This window comes from Prinia subflava, chromosome 7, assembly GCF_021018805.1.
Source record: "Prinia subflava isolate CZ2003 ecotype Zambia chromosome 7, Cam_Psub_1.2, whole genome shotgun sequence".
NCBI classification, from domain to species: domain Eukaryota; kingdom Metazoa; phylum Chordata; class Aves; order Passeriformes; family Cisticolidae; genus Prinia; species Prinia subflava.
The window spans coordinates 2,022,705-2,034,504 of NC_086253.1; the positions used below are offsets into that span (position 1 = coordinate 2,022,705).

General features: G+C 46.6%; 1 protein-coding gene across 1 annotated transcript in view; it reads left to right on the forward strand.

The window, feature by feature from the left end:
- DNAAF9 (dynein axonemal assembly factor 9) overlaps window positions 1-6,899 on the forward strand; it is a 65,796-nt gene extending 58,897 nt beyond the window's left edge. Inside the window, exon 37 of the mRNA XM_063401351.1 lies at window positions 1,225-6,899. Coding sequence (XP_063257421.1) covers window positions 1,225-1,337 — 113 coding nt within the window. The 3' untranslated portion in view covers window positions 1,338-6,899. The remainder of the gene's footprint in view (window positions 1-1,224) is intronic.
- The last annotated feature ends 4,901 nt before the right edge of the window (window positions 6,900-11,800 follow it).

Here is an 11,800-nt window from a genome sequence, read left to right on the forward strand (position 1 = left end):
TCAGGCAGGGAAGAATTTATGGACCACAGCTTGTCAAAGAAATATTTTTCAAACCAAATAGTGCTGTAATAGCACTGAATGCCTGGGCACGACTGATAAAACTTCCAAATGAATGTAATTTTGTGTGTGCATACACTCAAGTGAAAACAATCATGTTTTTAGTATTACCCTGGCATTCCTGGCCAAGGTCCTGGTGTTGGAACAGTGTTCCTGTTGTCCTTGGTCACCACCTGGGCACACGGGTCACTGGTGGCTGTGGCAGTGCTGGGTTAACCTCTGCCCTTGATCATCTCTGAGGGCTTTTCCAGCCTTGATGATTCTGTGGTTCTCTCATTTTCATAACTCCCCAGTGCTTTTGTCTTCCAAACTGGTTTTATATTCCCAGTTTGCTTTTCACTGTAACTTCACCAAACTTGGTGAAAATCCAGGTGGGTTCTGGGTTGCTGTGTTGGAATAAGAACAGGATTATTCTCTGTGCCCTGTGGGACAACTTTAAAACTTTAAACCAGCAGATTTCTGTCTGTAGGGCACAAAACCCAACAGCAAACTTGTACTTCTGCATTCACTGGAAAATTATTGATGCCTCATCCCTGAAAGTGTCCAAGGCCAGGTTGGACGGGACTTGGAGCAATCTGGGATAGTGGGAGGTGTCCCTGCCCATGGCAGGGCGTGGAATGAGACTTTAAGGTCCCTTCCAACCCAAACCATTCCAGGATCTTCACCTCCCCCTTGGTGTTTGGCTGCAGGCCTGGTTAACCCTTCGTGGAGGATTTGAATTTTGGGCAGAGTTTTGGACTTGTGCTTCAGCAGGACAGCTGGAAATGTGTTCCAGAGTCCCAGAATGGTTTGGGTTGGAAGGGACCTTGAAGCTGATCTTGTCCCAGCACCTTCCAGGAATGGGGAGTCCAAAATCTCTTTGGGCAACCTGTGCCAGGGCCTCACCACCCTCCCAGGGAAGAATTTCTTCCTGACATCCCATCTAACCCTGCTGTGGTTCTGCTGTTCTTAGATCCTTCTTCCTGACTGGAAAATATCCCTTGTGCAGCTCCTTTATTCCCTGGGATCACTGAGTTGTGGTAGCTCTACTGTAGACTTCCAGAAAGTAATATATTGAATTTCTGCTTTCCCTGAGTGTCCCAGAACTGGCCGTTCCTTCAAACCTAGATGTTTTTTTCTGCTAAATTCCATTTGCACAGCTGTTCTTCCTTCACTTTTCCCAACCAGTAATGGACCAGTTCATGAACGATTACTTGGAAGAAGCCAACAGGGAAATTGAGAAGTACAACAGGGAGCTGGAGGAGCAGGAGTACCACGACCTCTTTGAGCAGAAGACTTAAGCACGTGGGTCCTGGGGGTTTCTGTCCTTGAGTCAGGAACCAAAAATGCTCTTTTGTCCTTCTGACTCATGAGAAATTGAGTGAAATGTCTGTTTTCAGCACTCCTTCCCAAACTAAGGGATCGTTCCCCTAAGGTTGGCATTTAACACGGTAACTGCTTAGCTGTTTGTACTGTCAGGTTTGCTTCCACTTCACCTTAATTCCAGACTGTACAAAGCATCACCTGGAATCTCTGGCTTGTGGTGGAAACGTGGGAAAAAAGGAGAAGAAGGAGGAGAAAAGAAGCAAAACTGGATTTATTTCCTAAAAAGGTCAGGTCAGAATGTAATTGTGGAATTGGGCCGTGGTGCAGATATCAAACAGTCCCTGGGTGTCCCTTGGAAATGTTTGCACAGGAGCATTGATGGGCAGTGGGGAATTCAGGGTGTGGGATTGGGTTGTTCCCAAAGCGAGAAATGGGGGAACAGACTCGGAAGAGACCCCAATCCCAGAACTGTTTGTGTGTTCCTGAAGCAAAAAATGGGGGAATAATTTTTAAAAATTAAAAGAATCCCTAATCCCACAGCTGCTGTGATGTTCCCAAAGCGAGAAATGGGGGAACAATGGGAAAAACTCAGAACTGAGTCCTTAATCAGCAGCTGTTGGGGTGTTCCCAAAGTGAGAAATGGGGGAACAGTGGGGAAAACTCAGAATTGGGTCCCTGATCTCACAGCTCTTGGTGTGTTCCCAAAGCGAGAAATGGGGGAACAGTGGGGAAAACTCTGAAGAGCCCCTGATCCCAGAGCTGTTGGTGTGTCCTAAAGCAAGAAATGGGAGAATGGTTAAAAAAAACTCAGAATCCCTGAATCTGCAGCTGTTGGGATGTTCCCAAAGCGAGAAATGGGGGAGCAATGGGGAAAACTCAGAATTGGATCCCTAATCCCACAGCTCTTGGTGTGTTCCCAAAGCGAGAAATGGGGGAACACTTTCTCAGAGTCCCTGATCCCACAGTTGTTGATGTGTTGCCAAAGTGAGACATGGGGAAAAGAGGGAAAAGCTCAGATGAGCATCTAATCCCACAGCTGCTGGGATGTTCCTAAAGCGAGAAATGGGGGAACAATGGGAAAAACTAAGAATTGAGTCCCTAATTCCAGAGCTGTTGGTGTGTTCCCAAAGCAGGAAGTGGGAGGATGATTAAAAATTTTAAAATCCCTGAGTCTGCAGGTGTTAGGATGTTCCCAAAGTGAGAAATGAGAGAACAATGGGAAAAACTCTGAAGAATCCCCAATCCTGGAGCTCTTGGTGTGTTCCCAAAATGAGAAATGGGGGAACAATGGGGAGAACTCAAAACTGAGTCCCTAATTCCAGAGCTGTCAGAACATTCCCAAAGCGAGAAATGGGGGAATGGGGAAAGCTCTGATGAGCACCTAATCCCAGAATTGTTAGGCTGTTCCCAAAGTGACAGATGGGGCAACAGTGAGAAAAACTGAAGAATCCCTGATCCTAGAGCTGTCAGGATGTTCCCAAAGCGAGAAATGGGGGAATAATGGGAAAAACTCAGGAGAGCCCCTATTGAGCAGTTGTTGGGGTGTTCCCAAAGCGAGAAATGGGGGAACAGTGGGGAAAACTCAGAACTGAGTCCCTAATCCCACAGCTGCTGGGGTGTTCCCAGAGTGAAACATATGGAAACAGTGGGAAGAACTCAGAAGAGTCCCTAATCCCACAGCTGCTGGGGTGTTCCCAAAGCGAGAAATGGGGGAACAGTGGGAAAAACTCAGAATTGGATCCCTAATCCCAGAGCTGTCAGGATGTTCCCAAAGCGAGAAATGGGGGAACAGAGGGAGAAACTCAGAACTGAGTCCCTGATCCACAGCTGCCAGGGGGTTCCCAAAGTGAGAAATGGGGGAACACTTTCTCAGAGTCCTTAATTCCCAAAGTGAAAATTGTGGGAACAACTCAGAAGAGTCCCTAATCCCAGAGCTGTCAGGATGTTCCCAAAGGAAGAAAAGGAGGAACACTCCCACCCCCAGTTTTGCCAGGGCACAGCCCATCTCAAAACCTCAGCACAGTTTGAGTCTGCACTCAAAATTCTGACTTTAAAGAAAAGCTATTTATACATTTCAGGGTGAAATCAGTGGAGAAATCTTAATTATTTCTTCCCAGTGCTCTCATTTGGCTTCTGGAAAATATTTCCTGGCTGGCTGCAGTGTGCACCTTGCTGTTGCTTAGATTATCCCTGGAGAATTCCCATTTCAGCCCTAAAAACTAAGCAGGGCAAGGTAAGGGGGAGATGCTTCAGCTGAAGAATTCCTTTTCTTGAAGATGAGTGATTTCCAAAGGTAAAAAATAGCAAAGGGTGTCACTTGAAAGAGGCAGGAACTTGTTTGTGGAGCTTCCAGAAGAGTTTGCACGCCGTGACATTTCACTGTGCTGGTGAGAAATCAGCTTTTAAGTACTTGTAACAGAATTTTTATAGTTCCTAAATGACAGAACAGGAATGCTGGCAGCCTGTCCTGACTTAATTCAGTATCATTTTAAAGGAGGCTTTATAAATCCCTGACTGAAGGATTATAAAGTACCTTAGCAGCTACTTACAGGTAATTATTGGAGCTTATTTGAATAGGGAGATTATTGTAGCACGCATGTGTTCAGAATTTAGGTGAGAACAGCCCAGCAGGAACTTTTTATTTTCATATTCCTTTGCCTTAGGGACAGCTCAGTCTTTTACTGCAGCTGCAGCTTTTCTTTCTGACCAGATGTTTGTGATACAGCAAGAAATGGAATAAAAAATCTCTTGCAGGACACTTAAAATACTTCAGATGTATCTGCACAGCCTCATCCCATGGCAGGAAAATGAGATTTAACCCCCGTCATCAAACCTGAGGCTAAATTAGAGTTTATGCTTTACTAAAGAGATGTATTTTTTACCTTTGGAATATGAAATAAGTGAAATTTCAGTGACCTGAAGCACATTTTAGGTGGTTTTGGTCTTCATTGCTGGGTGCCTGTTCTGTGAGTGTTCCACAGTGCAGAGGTGGAATTCCAGGTGCTGCAGGCTGAGATAGAAATATTGACAAGGTTTCATTCCTCTCTTTCCTCCTAGATTTAAAAAGCTGTCTGAAATGAAGACTTTAATATTTTATTTTACTTTTTTTTTTGCACACCACGAGACTTTATATAAGAACTACTTGTATCCTGTTAGAGGCCAGTAAAAGCCAGCAATTAGTTTGTGTTTTTAGGCTTTCCTGGGACGTGTTCCCTGGATCACAAGTGTGGAGCATCCTGATAAAGCTCGTGAGTTTTATCTATGCATGGCTAAATTTTAGTCTTAATATCCTGTAGTGCCTGTAGAGCAAAGGTAGCTAGCAGGGGGTTTGGGGGGGCTGCCAGGGGTTTACAGCTAAATCCAGTTGGCTGCATGAAATTATTTCACAGCCCAGAATTTGTAGGAATCCCCAAATTCTGGTAGTGCTGCAATAAAAAGGGGCATTCGGAAATGGAACTCCAATTGGAATTGCTTTGCCAGTTAACTCAGCGTAAACCCAGCTGTTCCAGTCCCAGTTCTCTCCTCTGCAAAGCCATATTTTTAGAGTAGTGGGATGTGATGTGGGAAGAAATTCCCGTGGTTGGGACAGCGGGGATGTGGTGGAGGCTTTGTCTCAACTCGTGAGTGGATTCAGAGTAGATTTAAGTGCAATTGATTGAAAATAGATGAAGATGCTGTAGCTGATTCTTGCTCTGCTGAACTCTTTTTAAGAACTCCAATTTGTGCAGCTCTCAGATCAATAAGGATGGGGCTGATCCAGCTGGAATTCCAAGCCCTGTGAACAAAAAAAAAGGAAATAATTGAGGTGTGACTGTGCAAATTGAGGTGTTCCTTAAAAACTGGAGCAGAAGAGCTCAGAACAAAGGCCTAGAACCCTCCTGTCCTGTGCTGCATGTGCTCTATGGTCATAGCTGTGTATTACAAAGACCTTTCACCAGACTGCTACTGGCTCAATTCATGTATTTTGGTATTGAAAGAAATTGATTACCTCAATTTTTAGCGTTTATTTTTGAACTGTGACTTTCAACCACAACGAAAAGAAAAAAAAGAAAAAATACCGAAATAGTGAAACTGTGACAATTGTATCCTTTAAATGTAGTAGTGCCTTGCAGATGACACCATTTATTCCCCAAATAAATGGATGTCAGGGGTTGCATCCCCTTTTTTTTGTTGTTTTTAAAGGAAAATAACAGTTTTGGTGAAAGGACTTAAAAATTTAACCTAGTGACAAATATTAGCACAAAATGGTTAAAGTGTTTAAAAGAAAACTCTTTGAGGACTGAAATATGTAAATGCCTGATGCTGCTGCTGTTGAAGAGCAGTTGCTGATTTTTTGGGAGTCGATTCTAACGATCAGCAGCGCTTTTTGAAATTTTGTTTTTTTGTTTTTTTTAGAAGAGTGTAACTTTTGTACTCTGGTCAGAGCTGTTTGTACTGTATGGAATCCCCAGCCCAGGGGATTCGCTGTCCTCACTCCTTGGAAGTCGAGGTGAGGATGGAGCTACTCCAAAGGATGGAGGTTTGAACGTTTTTTTTTTTTGCTACTGTACACTTGAAAAAAAAACCAACAACAACAACAAAAAGCACCATTTCTAACCCACTGATGTTTGGATACAGCAAAAGTGCCATTACACTGTTCCTTTTCTCTTTTACTGTACTTGGAAAAATTTGTGTCCAGGCATTCCTGAGCTTGGGAAGTGCTGAAGAGTCCTCAAGGGGTTTCCACGCTTTGCTGACCTCTGTTAGCAGCTTGTGGTGGTGTTTTTTTCTTTCTCCTCACCGAGAATGAGTGTGATCAGAAGTTACTGAAGTTATAGGCATTCAAATGTGACAAACTTAGCAGGGGAACCTTTGCAACTTGAGCTGCTCTGCCATCTGGGAGTATTTGAATTTTAAGCTGTGCAATTTGGGATTAATCCAGTTTTACACTTTGCAATTAACACACCGGATTGCAGGGAGGAGTTCAGTTGCATTGTGAGGGTTCCCTAATAAGTTGAGGTTTTTATTTTTAATTATTGTTATTTTTTAATTGAAACTTGTCTGAATTTGCACAGATTTAAGCTCTGGAATACTTTGGTATTCTTGAAAAGGGAAAAAAAATTGTGACTAGTATAGTGAATTGTGAACTGTGAGTTGGTAGAATCACGAGGTTGATCTAACCTTAGGTTGTTAAAAATGTACCTCAGAAAGCTGGTGAGAAATCGCTTCATTTTTACACAACGTGGATCCTGACCTAACACTTCTCACTTTACAATGTGCCAAAATTCACTTTGATACTAGTTCTCAATGCTTTAATATTTGCAACTCTAAGTTAAAAACGTGTTATTTACAAACACTACTGTAACTTCAGTTCAGCTGAACGGTGTGATTGAAGCTTTTTGCCTCTCGTATTTATTACACAACTTGATTCAGTAAATATAAAATTACCTTTCCATTTATTTTTGTATTGTTTTACATGTTTATACCTGCAGTTTGTGTGACTTTTACACCTGTAACTCAGATGTGATGGAAAGAACCAATAAACAGTATCCATCCACTGCCTGGCTTTGACTCCTTTAATGAACTCACAGGTTCCTAAACTGGAATTTTTAAACTTTGAGTGGTTTTCGTTTAAAATCTTTGAACTAGTAGAAAGGTGAGTTGTTTATATTCAAATTAAAATACAAAAATTTAATGGTTTGTGGGGGTTCTTTAGCTGCTCTTTTCAAGTTTAGACCTTCTTGCTTTAATTGGGTAAAATTCAAACGAGAAGATTCATCTGATTTATGCTGCTGTCTCTGTTTTTCAGCAGCTGTGCGTGAGCAGAAGTTGATATTTACAGATTTACAAATAGAGGGAGGTGCTGAACCTCCCTCCTTGTGCTCACAGAAATGAGGATGCAGCTTCAGGATCCATGGATCTCAAATCTGCTGCCATGGAGAGGGCAATCCCTCCTTACCCTTCTTTCCCTGAGGGGCTGAGCTTGAATCACATTTGTGCTGGTTAAACTGAGCCTGCAGCTGATTTTCTGTCTGTGTTTTGCATCACTTTTGCATTCGTTGGAGAGGTTTTGTGCTCGATTTGGTTTTTATGAACAATTTATGTAAAACCCAGCCTGTTAAATCCAGCCTGCTTTGCATATTCCAGGTGTGAACACCAAACAGCAGCTTCTGGGGATGGACTTGGGACTGACATCCAGGAGTTTTCCCTTGCTGTGCAGCTGCGTTTGGAGAGCAGCTCCCACCTGTAAATCAGGAATTTCCGTGGCAGCAGGGCCAGGGCAGTGCCCGTCCCCTGTGCTGGCACTGCTGGGGCACCTGGGGGTGGTTTTGGGGTCTGCAGGGACAGGACAGACATTGAGGGGCTGGGGAAGGGTCTGGAGCCACCAGGAGCAGCTGAGGGAGCTGGAAAGGGGCTCAGCCTGGAGAAAAGGGGGATCAGGGGGGACCTTGTGGCTCTGCACAGCTCCTGACAGGAGGGGACAGCCGGGGGGGATTTGGGAGCTGCTCCAGGGAACAGGGACAGGAGGAGAGGGAACAGCCTCAGGCTGGGCCAGGGGAGGTTTAAATTGGATATTGGGAAAATTCCTTCATGGAAGGGGTTATTCTACATTGCTCAAAAGCTCTCCAGGATTACCAAGTCGAACCATTCTCTCAGCCATGTCCCACGTCCCCAAGTGCCACATCCACACAGCTTTCAAATCCCTCCAGGGATGGGAACTCCAGCACTGCCCTGGGCAGCGGTGCCAGGACAACCCTTCCCATGAAAAACAGAAAGTTTAAAATGCTTTGAGAGGGTTTATGTGATGGAGAACTGTCTGAGTTTCATTTCCTAAAACAGATGAGCTATGTTTTCCTGAACATAGCCCAAATCGAGGTTTTTAGTCCTGTTTCTTGCTCTTAATTACCTCGTTTTGATCAGTCTGGTTGTATCTGGAGAGGTTCCCAACTCTCCTTAGCTTTTCACGAGCTCCTCTTCCTTCCATGTGAACTCATCTGGAATTTCTTTGCCTACGTGTCCACCAACAAACGGTGCCTCTCTAGCTTCATAAATTACCAGCCTAATTAAAGTAATGAATTCCCAACAGGAATTGCATGGAAATGGGAGCACTTGTTAATTGAATAGCCCTGGGTTCGGCTCCCATTGTACACGTTCCACAAGGTGCTTGTGTGATCCCTCCTATTGAATTGGCTTAAAATAAACCTTCAGGGCAGTTTGATGTCTTGGTAGGAAAGAAAACACCCAATGGGCAAGGCCTGGAGGATTTCAATAGCTTTATTGCTCCGGGACAGACAAAAAAACAACAAAAAAAGCGCATGGAAAGTAAAATGTGGGTGACCCATTCATGGCTAGGAAATCAGCAGGCACACAATGCATTGTATAGATCCCTGCAAAACCGCCCCACACGAGTGAAACAGGAAATTTCTAATGGTTCAAATTGAGCCTTCGCTCAACCCCACCAAAAATCTTCCATTTTTCTGTCTTATCAAAGTTAGTTCAATATTTGCTTTATATACATCCTGTTCCGGACTTTGATTCCTCTATACAGCACCTTCCTGCCTTCTAATACCTGATTTATTGCAGAGCCCTTTTTCTTCCAAAGGTTTGACTTGGCCTGCTTTAACTCTTTATCTTGTCAGCCTCAGAGCTGGGTCTGGCCACGGCCTTTCCTTGCTTTGGGAAGCTCTGGAGAAGGGACAACAGAGGAGCTGGAAAAGAAGGAGAGGCTGCAGGGGCTGTAGGGATGGGTCAGAGGATTTTTGGGAAAGGGATGTGGAATATCCGAGGTGCCTGAGTGCATCAAACCGGGAGTTGGGACCTTAAAGATCATCCAGTTCCTGGGCAGGGACACCTTCCATCATCCCAGGTGGATCCAGCCTGGCCTCGGGCACTTCCAGGGATCCAGGGGCAGCCACAGCTTCTGTGGGAAATCCATTCCAGGGCCTGCCCACCCTCACAGGGAAGGATTTCTTCCCAATATCCCATCCATCCCTGCCCTCTGGCAGTGGAAGCCATTCCCTGTGTCCTGTCCCTCCATCTCTTGAACCCAGTCCCTCTCCAGCTCTCCTGGAGCCCCTTTAGGCCCTGAAAGGTGTTTGAAGGTGTCCCCAGAGCTTTCTCTTCTCCAGGATCCGGAGGCTTCCTACACCCTCCTGGTTGTGGTGCTGGATTGGGGTTTCTGCCCTCCCCGTGCTCTGGGGTTCTTGGCAGTGCTCACCCATCCCAGGGAAATGAGAGAAGGAAGTTCTCTGCTCCGGGTCAGGAGCGATGTCACCAGCACTCGAGGCTGGATGCTGAAGGCTCCTGGGATGTGTTTCCTGTGCAGCAATAGGGAATTCTGTTGTATTTCCCTAAGGAACCTCTTGAGGTGAGTGCTGAAGTTCCTCCTGTACCAGCAGGCCCATCCCTTCTCCCTTTTGCTGGCACAAGGAAGAGCACAAAGACAGAATTGCAAATTTTGGTGCCTCCTAAATGCCTTCAGCTGCCAGAGCTGACCTGCCCCATTCACTGTGTTCCATCCTGGACCATCGGGATCGCAGGACAAGGGGAGCGGCTTCCACTGCCAGAGGGCAGGGATGGGTGGGATTTTGGGCAGGAATTGTTCCCTGGGAGGGTCATGAAGCCCTGGCACAGGGTGCCCAGAGAAGCTGTGGCTGCCCCTGGATCCCTGGAAGTGTCCAAGGCCAGGTTGGAGCAGCCTGGGACAGTGGAAGCTGTCCCTGTTCCAGGGGTGGAACTGGGTGAGCTTTCACAGCCCTTCCAACCCAGCCCATTCCACCATCCCTGCATTCCTTGCAGCTTTCTTCCTGCTGAAGATAGAGTAAAAAATCCTGAATTATGCAATTTCCCCCCTAAAATCTAAAAGGCTGTCCCATTCCGTGTCCCTGGCTGTGGGATGTGGTCATGACAGAGCAGGGCTGGTAGAAGATTTCTCTGCTCAAAGACAAGGCCTGGGCTTGCTCAGTGTGTGCTGCAGATTCCAATCACTGCTGCAGAGCAAATGGAACACAAATGGTTTGGGCTTGGCTGGGTCTGGGCAGGGTGTCCCTTCCGCTGGCCGCCGTTTGTTTGCTTAGGTGAGGTGGGTGCAAGTTCTAACAATGAACTCTCCTGGGAACGTGGTGGCTCTCACAGAGGGCAGGGGAAAAGGACAAACCAGCAGCAGGCAGGGGATGGGGTCCTGGGGGAAGGTGGGAGGATGGATGGAGTGGGCACAGAAAGAGTTGGGATGTGCTCCTTCCTTTGTGTGCCTCATCCACCTCACAGGGAGGGAGGGTCGGTGCTTTGAGCCTTGTGTCCTTCCAGCCCCTCCTGCCAAGGTAAGGCATTAAAGGGATTAAAGCAGCGTGGAGTGAGAGGAGAATGGATGCAGGGTGGTTATGGGTGCCCCTGGATCCCTGGAAGTGACCAAGGCCAGGCTGGACGGGGCTTGGAGCAACCTGGTCTGACCTGACCGTGGGATTTTTCTCTCCCTGTTTCAACCAGGCTCAAACTGCAAATTTCCTTCCTTAAATTATAATGGTGGAATCACGGAATGGTTGGGTTGGAAGGGACCTTAGAGATCATCCAATTCCACCACTGCCATGGGCAGGTGAGACAAGGTGGCTCCAAGCCCCTTCCAGCCTGGCCTTGGACATTTCCAGGGATGCAGGGGCACCCACAGCTGCTCTGGGCACCTCTGCCAGGGCCTCCCCACCTTTATAGCCAAGAGTTTCTTCCTAACACCAGTTCTAGAAGCCAGCCCCTCTGCCTGCTGCTGAGAGACAGCTCAGCATATTGCAGGATCTGCTAAACTCCATCCTGCACTCCTTGGTCCCTCTAGGATGCAGAATTCAGTTCCTGGGAAGCTCCCGCTGCCTCTGGCTCCCAGACAGTGCTGAGCTCACCCATCTGCTCTGCCTTGGCAGCAGGGGAGGGGAGGAACAACAACAGTTTTCCATCCAAGCCTAATGTGTGCACAAAGAGCCCCGAGGATTCCTCTGGCACAGCCCGTGGCGGGGGAAGACGCCTGCTGGGGAGGGCCAGGCAGGCATTTCCCCCTGTCCTGGCCCAACCTTTTGTTGGGAGTGAACGTTCCTGGCTGTCTGCAGCCAGCCTGCCGTGGCCCAGCGTCTCTGGCTCCCCATGGAGGTGTTCTCATCCCTTTTGTGCCTTTGGGAGTCCTGCCCATCCAACATTTCCAGCACAATTCCTGCACTGTTGCAGAGAACCTTCAAAGGCCAAGCCAGGAAGACACTGGTTTGGGAGTCAGCAGTTTTCCCATTGCTGTCCAGGCCAGCAATCCACATTCCCATCCTTCTAACAGGACAGCAAGGGGCAAATCAACATTTTCTTTGTGATCTGCACATTGGAAAGGTTATGTGATAATTTAAATCCCTGTTTTTCTGCTCTGGGTGTGCAGTTTCTGTGCAAATTCATCAGACCTGTTTTCCTTCCTGTTTCTTCCCAAGTGTGGGCA